At 35.8% G+C, this 25025-nt stretch overlaps 1 protein-coding gene across 1 annotated transcript in view; it reads left to right on the top strand.

The window, feature by feature from the left end:
* The window catches only part of COL25A1 (collagen type XXV alpha 1 chain), a 503516-nt gene that overhangs the window by 239505 nt on the left and 238986 nt on the right, over positions 1 to 25025 (top strand). Inside the window, exons 3-4 of the mRNA XM_070452267.1 lie at positions 20145 to 20189; positions 22346 to 22353. Coding sequence (XP_070308368.1) covers positions 20145 to 20189; positions 22346 to 22353 — 53 coding nt within the window. The remainder of the gene's footprint in view (positions 1 to 20144; positions 20190 to 22345; positions 22354 to 25025) is intronic.

Below are 25025 nucleotides of genomic sequence, written 5' to 3'. Positions count from 1 at the left end.
CTAACTCAAAAGGTTTCTCTCTTGGGATTTTCAGTTCATTATTATTACCTCTCTACATGAAAGTCAAAGAAAATTTGAAGGTCATAGTGTCTAAAGGAAAATCCTTGCAAGCAGTCACAAATACTGTGTAAGTATGAGAATACATTATCCATAAATGTTATACTCTTAAAGTGACATGATGAAATATATTTTTTTGCTTTTGTAGTTTGTTCATTCATAGATTCACCAAACATCTATTAATACAGAATCATTCTCTTAGGCACTAAAGCTCAAAGATGAATCAGTCTTGAGTACTTGTCCTCAAGTACTTGAGAAAGGTGGATGCAACTTTTATAGGAATAATCACAGTACAACTTTAATAGGTGCTATAAAGGTGAAGGAGGTAGGCAAGATGATATTCAAAATATCAATCAACAGTGTGGTTCAGGCACCATGAATCAGAATAGTTGTTGTTGTGTTATTGTTCAGTTGTTAGTTGTGTCTGATGCTTTGAGACCCCATAGACTGCAGCACACCAGGCTCCTCTGTCCTCCACTATCTCCCAGAGTTTGCTCAGATTCATGTCCCTTGAGCTGGTGATGCTATCTAACCACCTCATCCTCTGCTGCCCCCTTCTCATTTTGCCATCTATCTTTGAATCAGAATAAACACCAGCATTCATTCTGGAACAGAGTTTGAGAGATATCCTGCTGGGCTAGGTCTTTTTTTTTTTTTTTTTGCATGGAGATCCTGGAGGCTTCCAACAAGGAACCAGGATGGCCAGGGTATTAAGAGGAGAGGTACTTGGCAGGGAGTTGATGGGTGGGGATGACTTCAAAACTGGCTAACTACCAGTGAGGTAGGGCTTATGTATACCAGCTGCAAAACAGCTCTGGATTTGGAATGTTACAATTCATTTAAATATGAATGTTCAGATAGTGCCAGCACGATTATTCTAGATTGCTGTCTATTTTAGATTCATTGAGTACATTTCTGCAGCTGTCACTAAGCTTTGTTTCAAATGATGTATGTATCACCCTAGGGCAGGTGGGCCATGTAAATACTTTGATGGGATTCTGCTCAGCTTGAGGTTCTGGATTTAAATGACTGATAGCATGTGTGGGTTCACCAAAGATATTACTATTACAAAAGGGTAGCTATGTTACTACCTTTAATCTGACCATATTGCATTTCATCATTGGTTGCTGCCATGAAATGAAAAACCTTGCCATACAGTGAATACTTTAATCTGTCATCATAAAGAAGGCCTTGTCAATGTTGGCTCAGGAAATATAAGCTAGTGACCAAACTGGTGATAGTCTTTAAGTAAAAATATAGCTATTCAGTAGTTATCTTTGTATGTGTTCTTCTAAATTAATATTTTTGGTCTTCATCCAAAACTAAGAAAGAAAAAAGAAAAAAGTAAGAAATAAAGTTGAAAAGAAACTTATTCTTTAAACACACATACTCACATCTATAAAATACAAAAAGAGGTATTTACAAGTCTTTTGGCGTTATTTGGGTTACTGCATCAACGTTTTACATCACAGCAAAGTGTTTCTGTCAGGTAACTGCAGAAGATGGGTTTCTACTTTATTCTGGAATGTAGAACTCATCTGGTTAGATTGTAATTCACAAAGCTGAACAAAGACTGGCCGTTGATTTATTACAACTTGTGATCCAATTGAATGGACATGGTCTTACTTCCGAATATTTCTTCATGAGGGAGCCAGAGTGTGTAGCAAGATCAAACAACTGTGCTTCATGATTGTGTGTACTCAGGCAGAATGGCTAGGACTCCAGGGGGATTTGTGTGCCTACATCATGCCCTGGGCACTTCCCCTCCACAATCCCTGTGGAATTTCTCAGCTGCAGCCATCAGTCCTAGGGGTTAGATGAGCCTGAAAGAAACAGACCACGTTGCTCTCATTCATTACCACTGCCTTGTTCTTGCCACAGTTCTGAAGAACCAAAGAATCGTGGGCCCTGGCTGACCTCCCTTGCATTTCATTTGAAAGTTTTTGTTTTTATTTATTTATTTATTTATTTTTTCCCATTTATTTTTATTAGTTGGAGGCTAATTACTGTCTCACTCTATCTCTACCTTCTACCACCTCAAGGCAGAAAAAGATGGCAGCTGTTAGGATACCTGCTTAATGGTATGCCTGCCTATTTGATGTGGAATCAGTTGACTGGCATTCTTGTCTTTACTTTGTTGGACCTAGAGTTGCTACTTTTGAGAGTGGATATTAGGAAATAAATTATTTTGTTTCCTAGAGAAGCATATTGCTGAAAGGTGCTTTAGTACAATGTTTTGGTGTCAGAATAAAAAGTCTAAGATTCTGCAAAACTTCATGACAACAGAGCAGAAGCGGTCTCTGGTTCTCAAACCACTTATCCTGCTATATGCTTATTTCAGTGATAATTCAAATCAATAATTGCTGATGGAAATCCTGAATTAATTCACTTTATGTGAGTAGAAATATTGGAAATGATTTCAAAGATTCTAAATGAAACCAATAGAAAGATACAAATAACCCTAATATGTTTGGGCTCTGTTTTGTGACTTGTTATAGATTGTGTAATATCATCATCAAATAATTACCTATTTTGCTTGGGTGGAATTTTGTAATTATGTCTCTGAAGGTGACCTTGAATGCTATCGATGTCTAAATACAAGAGCAATGTTCTCCAAGTTTGGAGGCTTGCACCTTCAATTGTAAAGGCATATGTGTTACATCTTAAAAGAAAAAAATACAGACTCTGCAGAGAATCTCTTTCATATTAACATGTCAGGGTTCTGATACTGTGTCTAAGGCACAAGACTGACATTTGATTACTGTGTTAATAATAAAAGGACATTTTGTTTTATCTATCCAGCATATGTAAATAGTACCATCAGGTTTTTATTCTATAAGGCTTAGATCCTAAGAGCCAGTTTTGACTTTCAATGTTTCCTACTAGTATCTAGTATCTGGTATCTGGTATCTGGTATCTAGTTAAGTCTCCTTGTTTGATTTTTCTTATCAAATTACTTTCATATCTTATTTTTGTCTTTATTGCCACTATACTCTATAACTTTTATGAGAGATTCAAAATTGACTTTGATAACTCCTGCCGCGTTAGTTTCCCCGAAGTATGTACCACTTTCTTCATGTCATTATCTTGTTATTCAATCTATAATGACTTCCTATTATCTGTTGGAGAATTTCCTAACTTCTTCTCCAGTCATTTGAGAGTTTCCGTATTCTAGACTCACCTTACTTATCCAACCTCGTTTCAAACAAAAATTCATATTCCCATGAAGGTGGTCTCATGGTTAGCTTCAGTGCACATGGTTAGCTGTATTAATTCATGTCTTTCTCTAATATCCTGCCTTGTCATTTTTTTGACTCCTCTTTTAAATCAAGCTAAAGTTTCATCTCTTTGAAAAGCATCTCTCAATTCTCTTCTCTGAGCTTTTGTGTTATAACAATGCCATGTACAATACAACACAGTATTATATGCTGGCTAATATTACTCTCTCATTCTTATTGTCTTGTTTTTGTTTTAGGCCTTGTATGTGTAACAAGATCACAAGATCTTTTCAGGAAGAATCCATACATACATGCTGCTAATAACATGAGGCATTCTTGCCTATTCTTTGAGTTCAAGTATTTTAAAAGTCAGCAACTGTTTTAGATAATGCCCACTTTTATCTCAGCAGGAGATATTCAGAGATATTCAATCAAACTCAAACTCAATCAAGTATCTAAGGGATTTATTTTATTTATAGAATTCCTTTTATACCTTGAATATTAACAACTAACTTCAAAGCTTCCTGGTAGAACTTATGAATTTCTTAATGATGATTGTGTAATAAAGAGACTGAATATGGAGAATGATTAATGATGTATGACCTGATCAAGTCATACATTTTCACAAATATGCATGTAGATGGAATATAAATGACAAAACTGATTAAAATCATAATATCCTCATTTTTGTTCACATCTATATCTATATATATAGATATAGATATAGATATAGAGAACCACTGTAAATGAAAATTTATGCTATTGAAGATTTTACATAAAGCTCTTTGTGTAAGAAATTCATTTAAATCATTGTGTACAGTTGTCTTATTCAGGATACCTTCTTTTCTGTTTTGAAAGACACCCAATGTACTCATTTACTGGCATGTTAAAAATGTGAGTCATTTTACTAAAGAGCATAAAACAGGTTTTATAGTACCAATTCCATTCTGAGCATGATGCTTCCTTCTATATTCACTGCAGTCGGTCTTTTCCTTGAAGGTTTCCCCTCTAATGTTACCTGGTTTCATTATAAAATGCCATATTTTAAAATTGTTCTATTTTATGAAAAACTCTTGTGAGAGCAAGTTGCAAAATAAAAGAACTCAAATTTTACTTTGAAATTACCCTCTTCTTTAAAACCTAAAGTTGTAACTCTTGAACTTTCTCCCTTGATAGTTAGTTCCTAAGTTCCTGGTCTACTTTATCAGGGCTCTCTCATAAGTCTGTCAAGGATAACTGGCATTTGTAGTTGGTCTTAAACATATTACTTACTGGCCTCTGACACACATCCAAACCTTGGTGTGCCTTGAGGGTTCTATCTTGATTAGAACAAAGGATGTCAAGTAGAAAGCCAATACAATTTTGGTATATGTTTTCTTTGTTATTTAAGGCTGTAAGAGTGTGTGTGTACCAAGATAAAAGACTTGCTATTTTTTTAAAAAAATTTATTTTGGTTCATGTACAGCATAGAAAAGAAACTCAGCTTTCCAAAGTTAAAATCGTATGTCTTGGACTGGCCCTTCCACAGATTGGAAAATGTTTGCTTGCCATGTGATGGAAATAGCAGCATTAAAGTGCCAGAATTATTATGAAATCATATGGGGAAACGTTTTGTACATAATCATCTGTTCATAATGTTTTTGTATTCTAGGGAATTTGCCTGTCAGGATGAATCTGAGATTTAACTGTAAGGAAACAACTCTGTTTATTTTGAAGGAGGCAATGAAACTCTATGGGGTGGTTGGGAGATTTCAAGTATCTTTTTTAAAGGCCAAGTGGGACTTGATTTTCTGGTGAAGATCACCTATATTAGCATTTCTATGAGAGGCCAATCATTATCCTAACCTGCACTGCATTTTGTTCTCAGTTAGTTTAACAAGGTAATTGGACATTCTGTAGAGTACATTTCATATGCATGACATTTCAAATACCTCATAGCATTGAGTACGTTAATTCCTTGTATAGGCAAATGGCAGTTTCTCCTTAAACTATGGTATGAAGTATGAAATGCCATTCCTATTGTTATTTAGGAAACCAAGAATAATGATAAAAAGAATTGTGTGTGTTTACTTAACAACTCTGTTAAAATGATTATGATGGTGATGTTGTAAGAAGGCAGAATTTATATCACAACAGAATAAATTCATGACTGTGCCTGAGGGGCCTGTTCTAAAGAATCCACCTGTCAATGCCAGAGACATAAGAGACATGAGTGGCAACGCATTCCAGTATTCTTGCCTGGAAAATTCAATGGACAGAGGAGCCTGGTGGGCTACAGTTCATGATACGACTGAGCAACTGAGCAGCGTATTGGGAAAAAAGATTGGAGGAGAGCAATGGGCCGACCAAAATATATGATAGGGAAAAAAGTTTAAGAGGATAACAGGAATGATGAAAAACCAGGGTCTAGGCAAAAGAGACTCTTACATAGGGTGGAGACGTGGGTTGAGTAATAGTGGGGTTAGGTTTTCCCAGTGTTACCAAACAGAAACTTGAATTCACTCACTCACCACTCAGCAAAGCTGCTCTACTGACACTGGGTGGCGGTGAAGGAAAGTATAGCATTTATTGCAGACCGCCAAGCAAGGAGAATGGGCAGTTCATGCTCAAAAGACCTAGACTCTGGACCTTTTTTCTTTTTTATGTTTGAATATAATCTCCGAGTGTTTTCTTTTCCTCCTTCTTTCTTTTGTTTTTTGCAGGTTTAAAAAATTTATTATTTTTAATTGGAGGATAATTGCTTTACAATATTGTGTTGGTTTCTGCCATATATCAACATGAATCGACCATGGGTATACCCTTAGGGAAGGTTTTTAAAGAACATTTTGCATGAGAGTTGTAGCTTGTGGACTTTCTTCTGGTTGGTGGGTGGTGAGGTATCAGGGTGATGCTTTGGGAATCTTTATCATCAACTTGGTTCCAACCAGTCTGGGGTCTAGTGCTTGTGCTGCCACCATCTTCCACGGGGTAGGGGGTCTTGGTTTCTACAGAGCAACTCAAAGATACATGTCAGATTGTTATGTATATCCCTTGAGAAGGAACTCAAGACTGTTTTATCACTGAACTGTTTGCTTTTCCTTTTTTTCTTCATTCCCTATTTCCCTAATTACTAACTGGGTGTGTTCTTTGGAACTCAGGAAAGGGCTAGGAGACTAAAGTCTTTTTTCTGCAAGTGAGAAGTGTGGACCACAGAAGGGCTTTTGTAGCCAGGAAGGCCCTGCAGGGTCTTACTCAGTTTCACTGGCGGGAAAACCTTATCTTTTGGGCCAGTATATTTTCCTCCACATATATGGAAGCTTATTGATCAGGAGAATTGCACAATTAAAATGTATTAAAATAATCACCCCAGCACTTATATGCAGATAGATTTGAGAGAGATCAATAAGAATTCAGAGCTGAAGAGCAAAAACCCAAAACATCTGAGGTAGATATTCTCTATGTTTTGTAGATAAAGAAGCAGGATGTAAAAGGCTAATCTGTCTAAAGTCACACAACTAGTATGTGGCAGAGTCTAGTTCAAACATATGTCTCTATGGCTTGTTAAAAAACAAAATCCAACCTAGTACATTTCAAAGAGCTTTATTGGCTTTATTCAATAATTTGTAAATTGGGCAACATCTCATCTAGTAGATAGAAAGGGGCTCTGAGGAACTGCACAAAATGGAAACCTTTATAGGCAGAAGGGAGAAGGATTAAGTGAGTTATACTAGGCAAAATGTGGTTTGGTTTTGCAGGCTTACTTTCCTTTAGCAAATGACAGGGGTGTATCAGGCAGAACCTAACTGGTGCTAATCAAGCTATTCCTGATCGATTGGTTAAGGAATTCATTTCTGGGAGAGACCAAAACTGTAACCAAGTCTTGATTCAGTGATGTGAGGTCTAGCATAAGTAACTCCACTTTGGGCCTGTTGTTTTATTTATAACAGGTTTATTTTTTTTTTTAATTGTACTGTGCTGTTTTTAACCAGAAGAAATGTTACAAAAATGCTATTGTTATTTCATCTTTTAAAAAACACAGTCAAAAAATAAATAAATAAAAAACACAGTCATCCATTTAACTAACATTTAATTATGTCCAGGTTCTGAGAACAAAATAGTGAATAAGACAGACACTATCCCTTATTTTTATAAAATCAATATTTTTCTTATTTATCTCATTCCAAATACTTACATGTAAAATACTTGTTAAAACTGATGTGCATGCTATAGTTAACAGTATTGTATGATACATTTAAAATTTTGTTAAAAAGATGGATTTCGTGCTAAGTGTTCTTACCATCAATAATTTTTTTAAAAATTGCGTGCATTGTGTAAGGGTATATTAACTGAGCATATACATAAATATGTGCTATCACACCCCAATAGGTTAACTATAAATGTTTTCAGTGTGTGGAGAGAGAACAGTTCCTTTTTAGTTTTATAAAATAAAAGGTTATCAGTTTTTGGCCAGTGATTTCTCATGACTATTTTACATTTAAAATAAGAAGCCAAAAAATAAGCCTATAAACTGAGACTGTAAACACAGGCTTTCTGAAATACTGAGAATACTCATGAACTTGTTCTTTCTGAGTTTATTTAAAGCTCCTGTTTTCCTTAACAGCAACTCTCTGTTTGTATCAGAAAAAAAGAGGGATCTGTATTGTACTTGGTAAACGAGCCCATCTTTTAGTTTTAGAATTCACAATTTGGGAGTCAGACTCTCTGGGTATAAATTCCTAACCTGCCACTTATTAGATATGTGACGTTATGCAATTCACTTAGTCCCTCTGTATCCTCGCCTTCCAAAATTGCATTGTGATCATACAATTAGTATAAATAAATGGAACAATACATGATCAGTGCTTACAATGCATGGTCAGTGCCAGATGGGTGATGAACACTCATAAATATGAACCATCATCATTTCCCTTTTTATTGTGTTCAAGTATTTTGTGGATTTCTTTTCCCATGGCACCATGTGGTCATCATGTTTGCTGACTTCCAGGGACAGGCTCTTATTCTCTCTTTCCTGTTCTCCTTGCTCTAGTGCTCTGTGACTTGACGCTTGTTTCATCAGGTCCAGACCCCAGTGTTGCCCTTTTCCTATGGTGTGCTCCTATTCCTGCCTTGCTGGCTTCATCTTGACTTTTTGTTTACTCATTCTCTATCACTAATTATCAGAGTTAAGCCAGTTCTGTTATGATTACTTTTCCTATTATAACTGATTTTGGCAAAGGCATGGATAATTAATTTAGCATTAGCTTAAAGACTTGTGGGCCATTTACATGTGTGTATTGGTGTATGTTGGAGAAGGCGATGGCACCCCACTCCAGTGCTCTTGCCTGGAAAATCCCCTGGACGGGGGAGCCTGGTGGGCTGCAGTCCCTGGGGTCGCTAAGAGTCGGACACGACTGAGCGACTTCACTTTCAGTTTTCACATTCATGCATTGGAGAAGGCAATGGCAGCCCACTCCAGTGTTCTTGCCTGGAGACTCCCAGGGACGGGGGAGCCTGGTGGGCTGCCGTCTATGGGGTCGCACAGAGTCGGACACGACTGAAGCGACTTAGCAGCAGCAGCAGCAGCATTGGTGTATGTGCTGCTACGATATTCATTATCCATTGCTATTTGGCAAAAGTTTATGCAATTGCAAAGTCATCAGTGAAAACAAGTCCCAGTTTCCATTAGCCCACTTTCTTTTTTCCATTTCCCATAAGGAAGATTGTTTCAATCTTTGATAAGTTAAGAATTACTGTTATTTAATTCATTGAGTGTATGACAAGCTATATTCAACCCTTGGTCCCTTAATCTTTAAAAGATCTGTTTACTACCCCACATTCCATTACAAATATGGAATCTAGAGACCTCATTTAAATTTTTTTGCAAGCTTGGGAAGTGAACTTTTTTTTCATGTTAATATATGATGTTGTATAGGTAACAGGCATTCATTATGTAGCATATAATCTCACAAAGAAACCCATCTTTCCTATTTCCCAACCTCTATTCTCTGACATCTTACAGCCCCTCTCCCCTGCAAGTAGAGATTTTTTGAAAAGCTGTCATGACAAATCCCCTGTCGGATCACGGGGTAAAACATTCTAGTACCATAATAATGAAACACTTTATGTGTGGGAGAATGATAGAAATAACAACTGTGCCACATCAGACCTCATTAAAGTCAATGAACTGCAACACCGGTTATTTGTAGTCTTGAACAGTTTCTATTCAATATTCTACTATATTTATTATTTAAATATTGAAAACAGCAATAAGGATAGCTCCTCAATTGCTAGAATTCTGCTTCTGGAAACAAAGCATCTACACAAAGCTCAGAAAACATTTCATTGTACTAGATTTAGAAATCTATTTATGTGCAGTAGTTTTCTAGTATGTTCTTGTGAGAGTTTCCATTTATCTCATAAATATGCTCATTTCTCCTTATAAAATTTATAAATATCAGTTAATTCTTGGGTAAACATGAAATGCTTCATTTAAGCCTAGTCTAAGCAAGAACTGAACTTACAGTGAGATAACTGGGAACAAGGAGAAGTTTCAGAAGGCCATTGGTCTATCTCCACAAGGAGTAGAAACTCAGCCACTTTAAAAACAATCCTGATGATCAAATAATGTCAAGAATTAGATTCACCACAATTCTGATGTAAGTCATATTGACTTGTTTAAAGTAAATAAGTTAATTTAAGTTAAATTTATTTTATTTGTAATTAAATTTATTTAATTACAATTGTTAAAATTTTCCTTTATTTAAGACTGGACTGTGCCAGAAAGCTATGCCTTACTACTTAAGGGCTCCTCTAGTGAGCAGTATATTCTGGAGTAACTGGCCCATTTTCTTCTAAACTAGCAGCTATTCAGTTTTGACTACTGCCCCAAAGAAGTACAGGCATATCGCAGAGATATTATAGGTTCAGTTCCAGACCACCAGAATAAAGCGAATATCACATAAAGCCAGTCACACAAATTTGTTGGCTTCCCAGTGCATATAAAAGTAGTGTTTATATTGTACTGTAGTCTATTAAGGGTGCAATAGCATTATGCTTTTAAAAAGTGTATACTTTAATTTTAAAATATTTTATTGCTAAAAGCTGATAACCATTATATGAGCCTTCAAAAAATGAGCCACAGTAGTAACATCAAAAATCACTGATCACAGAGCACCATAGGAAACATAATAATAATGATGAAAAAGTATGAATGTTATAAGAATTGCCAAAATGTGACACAGAGACACGAAGTGAGCAAATGTTTTTGAAAAGAAATAACTCTGATAGACTTTCTGGACACAGGGTTGCGAAAAACCTTTAATTTGTAAAAACAAAACAAAAGACATAGTATTTGGGAAGAACAAAATGAAGCAGAATAAAACAAGGTGTGCACCTATTGCATTTTACATTTAAACCAGTGCACACATACATATTCACCCAGTTGTCTTTAGGTGGCCGAATGTGTACACTATTAATGTACTGAAACCTACTAGCCATTTTTCTCTTTTTGTACCTTCCATGTGTCATACAGTTTTATCCTCATTAATTGGAGACATTTTTGCCATACACTTTCTATTTCATAAGTTTCGCTTGGAATTGACAAAAAGTTCTTGGTATGAAAGCTAGAAAGTAAGTATGTTTATGAAAGGAATATTCACAAAATTAAAGATTTGGTGTTTTTATTTGATTTGTTTAAATCCCCTATAAATTTTGGCAAAACAACCTTACTAACTAATCTTAGGGTGCTAATACATTTTAGATACTCATAGTCCATTAAAGGGCTTCCCAGGCGGCTCAGGGGTAAAGAATCTGCCTGCCAAGTAGGAGACTCCGATTCTATCCCCGAGTCAGGAGGATATCCTGGAGAAGGAAATGGCAACCCACTCCAGTATTCTTGCCTGAGAAATCCCATGGACAGAGGAGTCTGGTGAGCTACAGTCCATGGGGATCTCGAAGAGTTGGATACGACAGTGACTAAACCACCACCACAGTCTATTAAAATTGTGATTTGGCCTGGTAAGGGTATGAAATTAAAATTTTGCAACTTCATACTTACTGTTTATAACTAAAATACCAATGAACTAGTTTTGCTAAGAATCTATTCATTTTTTTATTACTCTGATAACTTGTAAGAATAGAATCCCTGAAACATTTGATAGTGTGTCTCCTGTGTTGTTTAAAAACAGAGGAAATACTTCTACAACTTTTCAATTAAATGTATTGCTTTTAAAATAAATACTGTATATCTAGAAAATACTCTGTAGTGAGAGTTATGGAGCTTGGCTATTGTAAACCTAAATTATTACCTATTATTTATTATGATTAACTTTCTTTTATAAGCTGACATTCCACAGAAATAAGAAACGAGGAAATTTGTAATAAAAACACGCATAAATATATTTAAAGTGAACAAGCCTGTGTTATGTACAGTGAAGTACAGGCTGATTTAAAATACTTTGGGAAGTAAATCTCCTGAATAAGAAAAATTATTTCTTTGAAAAATTAATGTGGTGTGAAATAGCATTGGCATGAATCAAGTAGCCCTTGGGCTGAATTTCTTTAAAGGTTTGTCAAGTTGGATAAGTGTTGTGCCAGTTGCTGTAGATGTAAGGATGTACAAGGGAATCCCAACCCTCCAGAGCCCACAGTCTCGTGAGGCAGTAACATGTAATAACACATCTGCCTAAGTAGCCCTGTTATAAGAATATGAAGCAGGCTCTTGATCAGATGTGTGTCTTCCCTGGTAGCTCAAATGGTTAAGAATCTGCCTGCAATACAGAAGAACTAGGTTCGATCTGGGTCGGACAGATCCTCTGGAGAAAGGTATGGCGATCCACTCTGGTATTCTTGTCTGAAGAATTCCATGGACAGAGGAGCCTGGCGAGCTACAGTCCATGGGGTCGCAAAGAGTCCGACACGGCTGAGCGACTAACACTTGCATTGGTCAAATGAAGCAGCTTGGAACGTTTGCCCTGGTTGTGTCCCGTCTCTCAGGAACTCGAATGCAGTGTGAGTTCAAAAAGGAGACACGATGTGGTGAGTCAAAGAGCGCAGAGTTTGCCATTAGGAAGCTGTGTGGGACCTTCTGCAGGTTGCTTTCACCTACCTCTCTTGGGCTTCATTTTCGTTTGCAGGATTCTGATTTATAAACCCATTTAGCCAACAAGCTTTCACTGCAAATGGTTGCAGGTTAATATGCAAATTGGAGCTACTCTGGTAGTCAGTATGAAGCACAGGGTGAAAACTTTTGGGCTGAATCACCTCCTGGGGTTATTTTAGGACAGACATTCTACAAGTATGGAGAAAATACATTTTAGCTAATATTCCACTTCTACTAGGCATTTGCTGTTTAAGCCTTTACTTCTAATTGTGGAATGCAGAGCTTTGGTCTATGTTGAAAAAATCTCAAGCATTAAACAAGTGAGCAGGTGAGAAGACTTTGGGGAAGTCCTGAAATTCAACTGTGCCCCCTTATGAGGCTGATCCGGAAGATCTGAAGGTAAACCTAGTGTAGACTTCTGAAAGTAGCTGGATGATGGGGGAGGATGGACCATGCAGAAAGGATGATCTGCAGTCTCTTCTGTGCCTGGACAGGTTCCTCCCTCCCTGGGGGCATTTGCAGCTGTTGGAGGCCAATTCCTGGGACTGACTGGGATGGAGGGGCATCCTAGCTTTGCACTGATTCTTCTCTAGGCCTCCTTACCCCAGCATTTATCTGCCCCTAGGGCTTCTCCATCTGCTAATTGCTTCTTACTCAATCTTTGCCTGCTTACCCACAAGCCCTGGCGCCTGCTCTTTCCTTTGCCTTACATTTCTATTTTTTTTGTCTTCAGAATTATGGATAAGGGTAGAGTTGGCCCTTTGTGTCTGGGTTCTGTGGATTCAACCAACTGTGGATGGAAAAGATGAGGGAAAAAATTTCTAGAAAGTTCCCCAAAGCAGAACTTGAAGTTGGTGCACACCAGTGACTATTTACATAGCCTTTAATTGTATTTATTATGTACTGAAAGTGATCTAGAGATGATTTACATTATGCAGGAGAATGTGCATGGGTTATATGCAAACGCTACACTGTTTCACGTAAGACATTGAGCATTTGAAGACTTTGGTATCCCGGGGGGTCCTGGAACTGATTCCCCTGTGGATATCAAGGGACAGCCGTGAAGTACTTCATGGTACTTTCTCTGATGTCCTTAAAGAATCTCCATGTTTCTAGAGATAAAACTTCTTCTAAGAAGTTTTAGGTTTTTATTAAATAGGCAGAATTGTTTAGAAGTCTTGCTATTTTTATAGACAGTGTGACAATATTAGCACAGAAATAGCTTATAAGTTTTGCTGCAATAATGAAAAATAAAGGAGATAGTTAACATAATGTAGAAAGCCATTTAGTTTTCACCCTCAAGATAATCATATAAACATAGTGAAGTTAATGCCATTTACCAAATTTTTTTGGCACACCAAAATCAAAGAGGTTAATAGGAAGTTAGCTCAATTTACACATTACTGAAAACCTATGTCTTTTAACTCTGTTTCATATTCTTTTTATTGTACTAAATTGCCACTTTGACAATATACCTACCACATATGGAAGGAAATGTTAATCTGTCACAATTTCATTCACACATATAATCAAATATTTCTTATCAAATATTCAAGTATATTATGATCACTTTATGATTAAATATAAAAAGAGAATACAAATAAAGCAAAAGAGGGAGGTAGTATTTATTGAGCCATTAGTTTGTGCATGTATTACCCACCTGCATGGAAATTTAGTCAAGAATTAATTCCCTAATGACTCAGGCCATTAGTGACCATTGGGTCATTTTTATAATGAGATGACTACTATTCTCCCCATCCTCAGCTTTTGATGACAATAGACCTAAGCACATTCACCAAAAGCATGAGCCTTCGCCTTGTTTCTTTTTTTAAAGAAAGAACTTTTACTGAAGTATAAGTGATATGTAAAAAGCTGTACATATAATGTGAAGAAGTTCATGAGCTTGGAATAGGTATACATCTGGGAAACCATCACCATCATAAAGGCATAGACAATCCATCATCTCCCATACCCTTCACCATTATTATTATTATTATTTTGTGGTAAGGATATAACATAAGATGTACCCTCTTAGCAAATTTTAGCAATGAATTATTAGCTATAGGCACTGTGTTGTATGGTAGATCTCCAGAATTTATTTATCTGGCATAATTAAAACTTTATACTCCTTAACCATAATCTCTCCTTTTCTCTATCCCCTGGCCACAGCCACTACTCTCTGCTTCTATGAGTTTGACTGTTTTTGATTCTACACATAAATGAGATTCTACAGTGTTTGTTTTTCTGTTTCTGGCTTAATTCACTTAGCATTATATACTTCAGATCTATCCAGGTTGCCGCAAATGCCAGAATTTCCTTCTTTAATTTTCCATTGCATATGTGTGTGTGTGTGTGTGTGTGTGTGTGTGTGTGTATGATATATACAACACATTTTCTTTATCCATCATTCATCTGTCAGTAGACATTTGTTTCCATATCTTGACTATTGTGGAAAATGTTGCAATAAATGTGGGAGTACAGGTATCTTTTTGAGATTCTTAAAATACTACTAGGAGTGGAGAAGAATAAACAACCCAAGTCATAAGAGAATTGACAGGGTTTGTTAATTTATCTGATAAACCAGAAAATGGTATTCTAGATACCTGTAATAACTACCCACCCTCAAAGACTATTGGAAAACCCATATACAGGCATATGTTTATTTCTAGATACATCTCTAACCTTTGAGAATAGCCTTATCACAGGTAGGTACATCATTACTGAGGAGTAGAGAGTTCCAACAATATTAGTTGTGGGCCAAAGAACTGGGTTGGCTTAAGACACCTTGCTATGATGTGATTTGATGACCTTGATGTATCTGCAGTTGAAGTTGTCAACACTGGTCTGTAAAACATTGTGATTATGGCTCATTTTTACTGATTTCTGTCTCAGGCTGACAGTCTTCATACCATCTTTCAAGCAAAAACTCTTTCTGAAGCATGAACAGTATCAGTTGCCATGGATTTTCTTACTATGAAGAGCAGTCTGGTTTTATCACCTCCCTCTGTTTTCTATAATTTATTCTTTATTCCATGAATTGTCTGTTTGTAGGTTTTTACTTCCTCTGTTGCTGATAGCTTCTGCTTTTCCTCTTCTCATTCATGTTCTTGAACCAGTTTCTTTTGTAGAGTCATGTTTTTCTACTGAGAAAATTCACTCAGAATTTGTGCTGCAAGGATCTAGCTAAATTCAGTAAATAAGAGTCAGGTTCCAGTTTCTAAATTTGTTCTTACAGCTCATGCCTGGCTGACACTTCATCACTCAGTTTGGAATAGGAATGGTCATTATCTTTTTCAACTAATGTTAACTATTGTTAACATCGGTCTGGTCTGGGAAGCATCTATCATTTATCTTTTCTAATTTTTTCACTCTGGTAATCTGCCAGCTGTCCATTGTCAGATTCATTCCATGCATATCATTTTTAATTAATTTTGCTTTAAATTCAAAAGTGACATCAAATTATCTGGACAGTAGATTTCTTAAAAACTTCTGTTTATTTTCTTTGCACGCAAGATCTTTATGTGTCACTGTGTGTTTTGTATAATTTATTAGTTCACAAGATCAGTATAGTGCTCATTCCAGTCTTCTGTTTCTTATAGCGATTATAACATGCTCTTCTCAAATCTAGTATTTTCTTTGTAAATCCAATAGGGTTTAGATTCTCATTTCTCATAACTTAGTTTAGCTTCATTTTTTTCTCTCAAATATTATGAAACTCTTTGGAAAACCTTGTCATAGTCAATAGGTATCTATACTACCAAGTATCTTTTCAGTTTCCTTAGACTTTATTTTTTTCTCAGCTCTCAAAATAATAAACAACTTTCCCACAGTATTTGGTTCATTTCTGTAAGAATTCAAATTAAGTATTTGAGGCAAACATGTTCTTTTTTTTCCTGACATGGATTGTGATATCTTAGCTCTCCACCCAGGATAGAACCCAGGCCCACGACTATGGAAACACTGAGTCCTAACCACTGGACTGCCAAGGAGTCCTCTTAACTTTGTTACTTGATTTCTTCAAATATATTGCTTCTTTGATCATTCTTTTATAGTCTGATATTTTAAAAATATTTTTTAAAGTTTGTTTCAAATTATTATCAGACATTTATATAATCTATTGTTTTTACTTTATAAATTCTACTATTAATATTTAAAAGGAATATTTAAGAAGAAAGTGATAAAGTAATTCCAATAAACAGATATAACTATAGGCTCCAAAACTTTTCATAAAAATCAGGTCTAGGCCCTTCTGGCACCTTTGTTATGGATAAGACAGCAGTCAGTTTTAGTATCTTCCATGGTAATCTTCTCTCTGGTAGTTCTTAACATTTTTTTCTTTATCCTAGAATATTTCTAAGTTTCTCCTTTGTGTTTGTGTGATTTATTTTACTTGACACTTGAGTATAAGTTCTATCTTAGATCTCCTGTTTTCAATTCTGGAATAGTCTCAAATATTATCTCTTAAACAAAGGCTTCCCTGTCACTTCTTTTGAGTTCTCTTATAAGTAAAATTTTTCCTCTTAGCATAGATAGATGAGGCTTCCCTGGTGAGTCAATGGTAAAGAACCTGCCTGCCAATGCAGGAGACACGGGTTTGATCCCTGGATCAGGAAGATTCTTCTGGAGAAGGAAATGGCAATCCACTCTAGTATTCTTGCCTGGGAAATGCCATGGACAGAGGAGCCTGGCAGGCTACAGTCCATGGGGTCATGAAAGAGTCAGACAAGACTTAGTGACTAAACAACAGCAACAGCAATAGATGGATGGATGAATGGATGGATAGATAGGTAAGTAGATAGCTAGCTAGATAGATAGATGACAGAGTCTTATTCTGTTTGGGCTACTGTCATAAAATACCACAGATGGGTAGCTTATAAACAACAGAAATTTATTTCTCATGTTTTGGAGGCTGGGATGTCTAAGATCAAGGTGCCAGCATGGTCACCTTCGGATGAGGAACCTTTTCCTGGTTCATAGCTGGTGACTTTTCACTGTGTCCTCACATAGTGGAAGGGACTAGGGATCTCTGTGGGGTCTTTTTATAAGTTCCATTCATGAGGGCTCCAGCTTCATGATTTAAACACCTCCAAAAGACCTCACTCCTAATATCACCATCTTTGGGGGTTAGAATCTCAACCTGTGAATTTGCATGATACACTTACATTCAGACCACAGTGGATAGTTAAATACATAGATAGATACTGGATTGGTCTCTGGGCCGCATTCTACATCTTCCAAATCTATTCCTTCCTCAACCATATCCAGACTAGCATTTAATAGACTTATCTTTTTTTTTTAATTTCAATGACCGTTTTCAAGGTTTCTAAAGGATTTTCTTTCAAATCCACTTGTTTCTTTTTTCCTTGTTTATGTTTAAAATCCCTTGCTCTTTAATGGATGTTATTTCATTTATCTCTTAAAGCACAATTAACATACAAATCTTTATCTGATGCTTTCTTAAAATTAATTAATTTTACCTGAAACAAATCCTTGATCTTATTATTGAGTGCCACCTTTCTTAGCATTAGATTTCTTATGTTTTGGAACTTTGATTTCTATACTCTTTGTAAGTAGGAGGTTTTGAGTGTATCTGTGGGTATATAGTTTTCTCTGTATGTGTGTCTGCCTTTCTTTTCTCTGTATTCACCCTTTCTTACCTAATCATTTTATGTTTGCCTTTACCTGACCTCCCAGCTTTCTAGACCAGATTTGTCTTAAAATGGCATTTCAGGACTACTGTCCCAGATTTCTGTTGGGAATATCACAGAATTAGGCATCAAACCAACAGAGGCTTACTTCATTTTCTGATTGAGAGATTACATCTATATTCCAGAGATCTAGGTTTTTTTCAGCTTCTCTTCAGTATTTATAAGCCCCCAGCTTCAAAAAGTGAGTCTGGCTCTGATGAGAGAAATTTTGAGCATTTACATCTTCAGGGATAGAACCCATGGGTACCATTTCTACCCGTAGAACTAGGGCCAGGCAGGTTCATGCTTTATCTCTGCTCTCCACTTTGCATTTCTGGTCTATTTCATGCCTGTCTTTTTCAGATACAAATACTTCTAAATGTTTTCTGCTTTTTATAATTGACTATGTTTAGAGTAGAAGGAACAAATCAGAGCATAAACAAGTGCCATCTTTACAACATACTACTAATGAATTTTTCATGCATGTTATTTTAATCTTTTCAACTTCTTTGCTTCTTCAGAGCAAGTATACATCTAATACATGAGGACCTATAATCCTAACTATGCAGATCACAGACAACATAAGTATCAGGTAGTTTCTAAACATTTCTTACTTAAAGTAATTTTGTAATATAAAAATTCTGATTCCTAATCCAAAGGACATTGTATATTATATATCAGAATTTGTCAATATATATATGAATATGTGTGTTTTTGAGTGCATATAAATGTATATTTTTCATACCTATTAGGATTCCCTGGGTTTATTTACCTATTTCTGTATTTTTCCTTATGCTCCCCATCTGGCCAAAGACAGCTTGAGTCTGATGAAAATCTCTCTTTGACCAGAATACAGAAAGAAATCTGAAATTTCAAATGACAGTTTTGAACTCTGCTTCTCCTAATATTTTCAATGATTTTATTGTTTGATTGGTTTTTAAACCTTTTAGAAAACACAGATGGCCAGACTTACTCTGTCTAAGGGCTTGCTGGGAAATTAATCTGGCCCACTGATGTCTTTATTTCCTGTGATGGTGTCTCTGCGTGGAAGTCAGTGGTTCAAGATTACAGTAAGAATAAGGCCTGTGCTTTTGTGCCTTGAACTTAGAGTTTAGAAGTCATCGAGCCATCTTTGCCACTTGTTCTTCAAAACCGGGCAGTTCTGTATTTTCCTTGGCTTCTTTCTCCCAGCAAATATAATACTATCTCAATTCTCATTGTGAGCTGATTATTCTCTTCTATCTGCCGGGATCATAATTCAGTGGGAGCTGTTCCTAACCAAGGAAATGAGGGCAGAAATTATATAATTGAGAATAATGGGCTTGAAATCCAGGAATGTCTAGAAACATGTGCAAGTCTGACACTTACTAGCTTGGTGGTCTTCATAGGCAACTCACTGAAAAAAAGTTTTTCTCCACTTTTAAAATGAGATCATCATATAGACTAAACACTTATTGAATGACAATAATGAGCTAGCCCCTTAGAAAAATGAGACCAATAGTTACTCCTTAAATGCTTTCTAATTAAAAGCATTCTGATTTTAAGTAAGTAGGTTATTAGAGAAATTCTGATATATAAAAATTCACATTTAATAATAAACAAAATAAAATAATAATGTTTAATAAAATAGAAATATTTGTAAAAATTGTTTACATTACTAGTACATACATTTAACTAACTGCCAACTAAATATTTTCAAAAGAAGTCTGATGAGTGTGACTGAAGAGAAACTGTAATCACTTTTACTTAGTGCTTTTAATTATTAATATACTGAAATCTTCAGAAAAGAAGTTTCCTAAGAGACATGAAATCTCAACACCACCAATTTTCTTACAAACACTTTCTTACTGATGATATCTAGGCAAGATGAACAAAAATTCTGAATCTTTAGTGTTTCTAAGTAACACGTCACTGGTTAGAGATCTAGGACAGCTTTTATAGTTAAATGAAGCTAAATAGTTATGCTGGAATACCAGAGACAAAATTAGCCTTTACAAATTTCTAGTCCTTTTCATGTTAGTTAAAATAGTGATAAAATATATAGAAATCCTTTACTAGCCGTTTTGGAATAAAGAATTCCAAAACTTGTTCTTTGTCTTTCAGGTCCTCCAGGGAAACGAGGTAAGAGGGGCCGAAGAGGAGAATCTGGTAAGTCTCTCTTTCAGCTGCCCTGTGTCATTCATATCCTGATTAGGTTCCCACATCTGTTCCTCCTAATTAGTGATTATATTGTTTTGTTGGGTGTTGTGTCCATGCGTGTGTGTGTGGTGTTTAAATCTTCTCTGCTACATCTAGAATTCTTTTTTTTAATCTTATTTCCATCAAGCTGTAGGAAGGAGAAGTTTGCAAAATGTTATTAATTTCAGTTTAATAGCCCCTGGCACCCTATTTTGGCTTGTTTACTGTGTCAGGTTAAATCTGCCCTTTCAGTGTACAGCGGGGAATTTCTTAGCTGCACATAGTGTGGCTGCATCACCTGCTCTCCATCTACACAGGTGGTTAGTCAGGGCAAGTTCTCTGCAGAAACATCCGCCTTGGGACACCAGGGTGTATGTCTTGGAAAGACTATTATTATTTTATCCAACTGGTAAAGTTTTGTCATGCTTCAACTCTCATTCTTTTCAAAACTTGAGAATTTTTATTCCTCTTGTATAGCCATAGCATTTTAGTGATGACAGGAGCCTTAGTAATCAATCCAGAGTTTTCATTTTCTAGTTGAGGAAATGGTGGCCCAGAGCGATCAGGTGGTTTAGCAAAGCCCATGCAGTTTTTTTAATGAGCAGAATTTGAAGCACAACCAATTGTCCTGATACCCTTTTCAGTATTTTTCTTTCTTTCTTTCTTTCTTTTTTTTTTTTTTTTGCTTCCAGGCCAAATCCCTATATGCAAAATCAAATAAAAACTATTTTTTGAAACCAAGTTATTCAAATGAGTGTGTTCAGTTACAGTATTACTAATACTTTTATAAAGTCTAAGACTTCAAAAATGTAAATGTAAATGTGAAGTCTTAACAGGGTATCAGTTCTTTCTTGAAAGATAAGAGGAAGGTAATTAAAGGTATGATTTTAGTAAGAAATGTTATTTTTCAGTATTTTCTACCTACAAGTATTTATTAGCATTAAAAACAAGCCACTCAGGGTTAAAATGGTGGAAATACTAACACATTCAGAAAGATAAGACAGCAGACTGGGTTTTTGTCTCATCTGCTCCCTCTTGGAAAAATTCTGTCAAAGTAAAAAGGTTTTATGAAAAAGCATCTGCTTGGATTTACATGTATTCCCCATCCCGATCCATGGCTGATTCATGTCAATGTATGGCAAAACCCACTACAATATTGTAAAGTAATTAGCCTCCAACCTAATAAAAATAAATGAAAAAAGAAAAAGAAAAAGTATCTGCTTAATTCCTTTAAAGAAATTATCAAAAGTTATCTTTAAACCTCATTCACTCTAAATAATTGGAAAGCTATATAGATATCTCCTTCATGAATTGCGAAGGTTTGTAATAAGAGGATGCTTTATAAATTTGTTTTGAAGGAAAAAAATGATAAAACATTGGTGGACCCAAATAATCATTGAATTGATCTTTGTGTCAAAAGAAAGAAAGATGATTGGGGTGGGGGGAGTGAAAAGTTGTACTTAGGCAATTTTACAGAAAATATAAAAATCAGTTCCCAACTTTCTGACTCCTGAGAACTGGTGCTTTAATTGAGCATATGGTGTGTGAAATATTGAAATTTTCTTAGACTTTGCCTGTATTTTGATGAAAATACACAGTTTTAAAGAAACATATAAACATCAGGACTTAGTCTTTTATAGACTGAAAATACTACTGAATGGTAAATATTCTTAAAAAAAATAATGGTACATTTCTGATTTAGCCATTTTTACCAAACTCAAGAAAATTGTCCATCAATTGTTTACAATTGGTCAATCATGAAGACTAAAGACTCTCCTGATTCATATTATCTAAGTTTTGGATATATAAATTGCACAATGTTTGCTTAAAATACATGAACCTCTCAGTAATTCATAAACAGGCCTCAGGGAATCTGAATATTCCTTGAAATTTTACTTAAAATTTTGTGTGTACATAGATGTAAATGTATTTTTCTGATGTGGTCTTATAGGTCCATGATCAAAAAATGACTGAGAATCACTGCATTTTTAAGTGACTTCTGTGTCTCTTGGATTATGTTGATGATTATGATGATCTCTAATGTTTTATTTCATCTTACTATTTGGCATATTCACTAATTTACTTCTCCTCTTTTTCTTATTCTCTCCACTCTCCTCCAACCATAGGTCCTCCTGTAAGTATATTTGCTGAATTTTGGCTCTTCTGCGTTAATCAGGACCACGTATGTTAAAACTTTGCTAAAATATCCAAGTATAGTCTGCATGTCAATTAGAAAAATGTTGCTGACCTTTAGTATTTAACTTTGGGAAATTATTTTTTTAAGTTTAATATTTTGTGATCATATGATGTGTTAGAGTGCAGTATGTGTCAATTAAAAAAAAACTTTATTTTTAATATAATCACAAACCAATATTCTCTTGGCAATTTTGGAATAGCTTATGAATCTCCTGATATTAAATGTTTTTCCTGGAATCCTGAGGTTTCTCTGCGAGCAAACCCCCAAGCTCTTTCACACTTCTTTCATTCATTTAAGCCTGTATCTGAAATATTTACATTTGCCAGTACACGAAATGTAGATGGCAACATGATCACGGAAGTGATACCCCCAGAGTGCTTGGTCCAGGCTCACGCCATAGGCAACACTGCCTTTGAAGTCCTTTGGAGTTTTGCCTGCATAAAGAGCTTGAGCTGGGGCCCTGGGGAGTTGCACTTTCTTGTTTCTTTCCTTGAGTAAGGGCATAGCCGCAGCATTCCAGTCTGCTTTGCACTCACAGGAACAGATTATCTTGTCAGCTTTGAGCTAGATGTGTTTTTGAGTAATATCCTGGATTTCTGTCGTCTGACCCCAGTGCTGGACGTTTACGGTAGCAGTGATCATTGGCCTTGAGTTGTTTTCTCATCCCGAGCAGCCAGCGTGCTCCAGGGTTCACAGACTGCGTTGGCAGCTTCCCTAACAGGCCAGCTTGGTCCAGGGAGAGGGGCTTAGCATATACTCGTTTACTTGATTCAGAGGAAGCATTGGCTTCCAAATATCTTTTGCAGTCTTCCTGCCATGTTCAAGGATGGAACATAAATCATCTTAGAAATGACTTTTTTTTTTCTGTAACTGACTTTCAGCTCTTGCTTAATGCTAGGCAGATGGCATACCCCAGGTCTTTGGCTTCATATTTAAACCTCTGTCTTTTAAACTAGAAACAAACCACTACCACTCAAAGGAGACCTTGGAGATTACATCCAGAATAGAGTGTTCAAGGCTTCTTTTTGTGGATGTATGTATTAGGTAGGCCAGAGGTAGTTCTATTTCATCTCTGCCTTACAATGACATTCAGGAAGCTAGAATTTCCTCTTTGGTCCTTCACAAATTTAGACAGCCATGTGGCTCCTGCTTTTTGGGGGGCTTTCTATCAGTGCAGGCTTTCCACTCTAAAAGATTTCAATTGATTTTACTTTTTTAAATTATATATTTAAAAAGAGGACTAGTGTGTTTTAAGCCCCTGTATATGGCAGGCAACATTCTAGGCACTTTACATAACATTTATTTTGTCTCTGATGTCATCATTCCCATTATCATTAATATCCCTAAATATTACCATTTTTCAATAAAGAAACTCAGGCTCATAGAGGTTAATTATCAACTGGGCCTCCCAGGTGGGTCTGGTGGTAAAGAACCTGCCGGCCAACACACAAACCATAAGAGATGCAAGTTGGATCCCTGGGTGGGGAAGATTCCCTGGAGGAGGGCGTGGCAATCCACTCCAGTGTTCTTGCCTGGAGAATCCCATGTAAGAGGAGCCTGGTGGCCTACAGTCCATGGAGTCGCAAAGAGTAGGACACGAGTGAAGTGACTTAGCAGGCACGCTAAAGAGGATTTGCAAAGTTTGAATTCAGTTAGATATGTCCGATTCTAAATACTTTCTGCTTACCACATTATCTTTCTTCCTCAAAATCATGAGTATATTATAACATGGGTCATTGTTGCATAGCTTTGGCAGGCTATGATCAAATCATAATTCTTTTTTTATTGAAGTATAGTTAATTTGCAATATTATTAGTTTTAGGGATACAACATAATACCAAATCATATTTCAATACCAAATCATATTTCTTGATATAAATAATTACATGTAATAAAAGCATGATAAAAATGTAAAATGGCTAATCAACATAACATGCATTAATAATATGGCTTCTCAGCTGCATTTTAAAGAACTTATAATGTCTATAATGTGTTTAGCAAATTGCATCAAATCAAAGAAATAAGGTATAATTGTGAGTTCTTATGCTGACTAAAAACTAGTTCAAGTTGCTTACATTTAAGATTAAAAAAACCATTGCTTATGAAAAAGAGAAAAAAATGTATATTCATTGTGCTACCTTTCCTAATAGGATGGAGTCTTACTGTAGAAGCAAGTACAGTACTTATACTGTAGTAAGTACTTGGGACCCCATACTCCTAGAGCCCTTATGGGTGAAATCCTCAAGTCTCCAAACTCCCATATATGATTTTTTAAGAAGTATTTGCTTTTTATCAAATTTTGCTTTAGGTGGCTTTGTAAAATATTTCTATTATATTTCTTGCATGTGAATGAAAATGGATGAACAGTGACGTTATTATGATTAAACAGAATGATCAGTTTTATATTTTTTTAGGTGCAGTATCCAATTATTGACAATTGGAACTTGCAGTGACCATACTCCTCCTATTTTTTGCATTTTAATTTTATGTGTATTTTTCCTTCCATTTCTTTTTGATAAAGTGAAATTTTAAAGTTTCTGTAATTTTATTTTTAAAAAATTTTATTTATTTCCCTAATTGTGTTTAACACAAATATTTATCTCAACAAA

This window comes from Odocoileus virginianus, chromosome 21, assembly GCF_023699985.2.
Source record: "Odocoileus virginianus isolate 20LAN1187 ecotype Illinois chromosome 21, Ovbor_1.2, whole genome shotgun sequence".
Taxonomy (NCBI): Eukaryota; Metazoa; Chordata; class Mammalia; order Artiodactyla; family Cervidae; genus Odocoileus; species Odocoileus virginianus.
The sequence above is the reverse complement of the archived record's forward strand: the minus strand, read 5'-3'. Positions and strand labels throughout refer to the sequence as shown.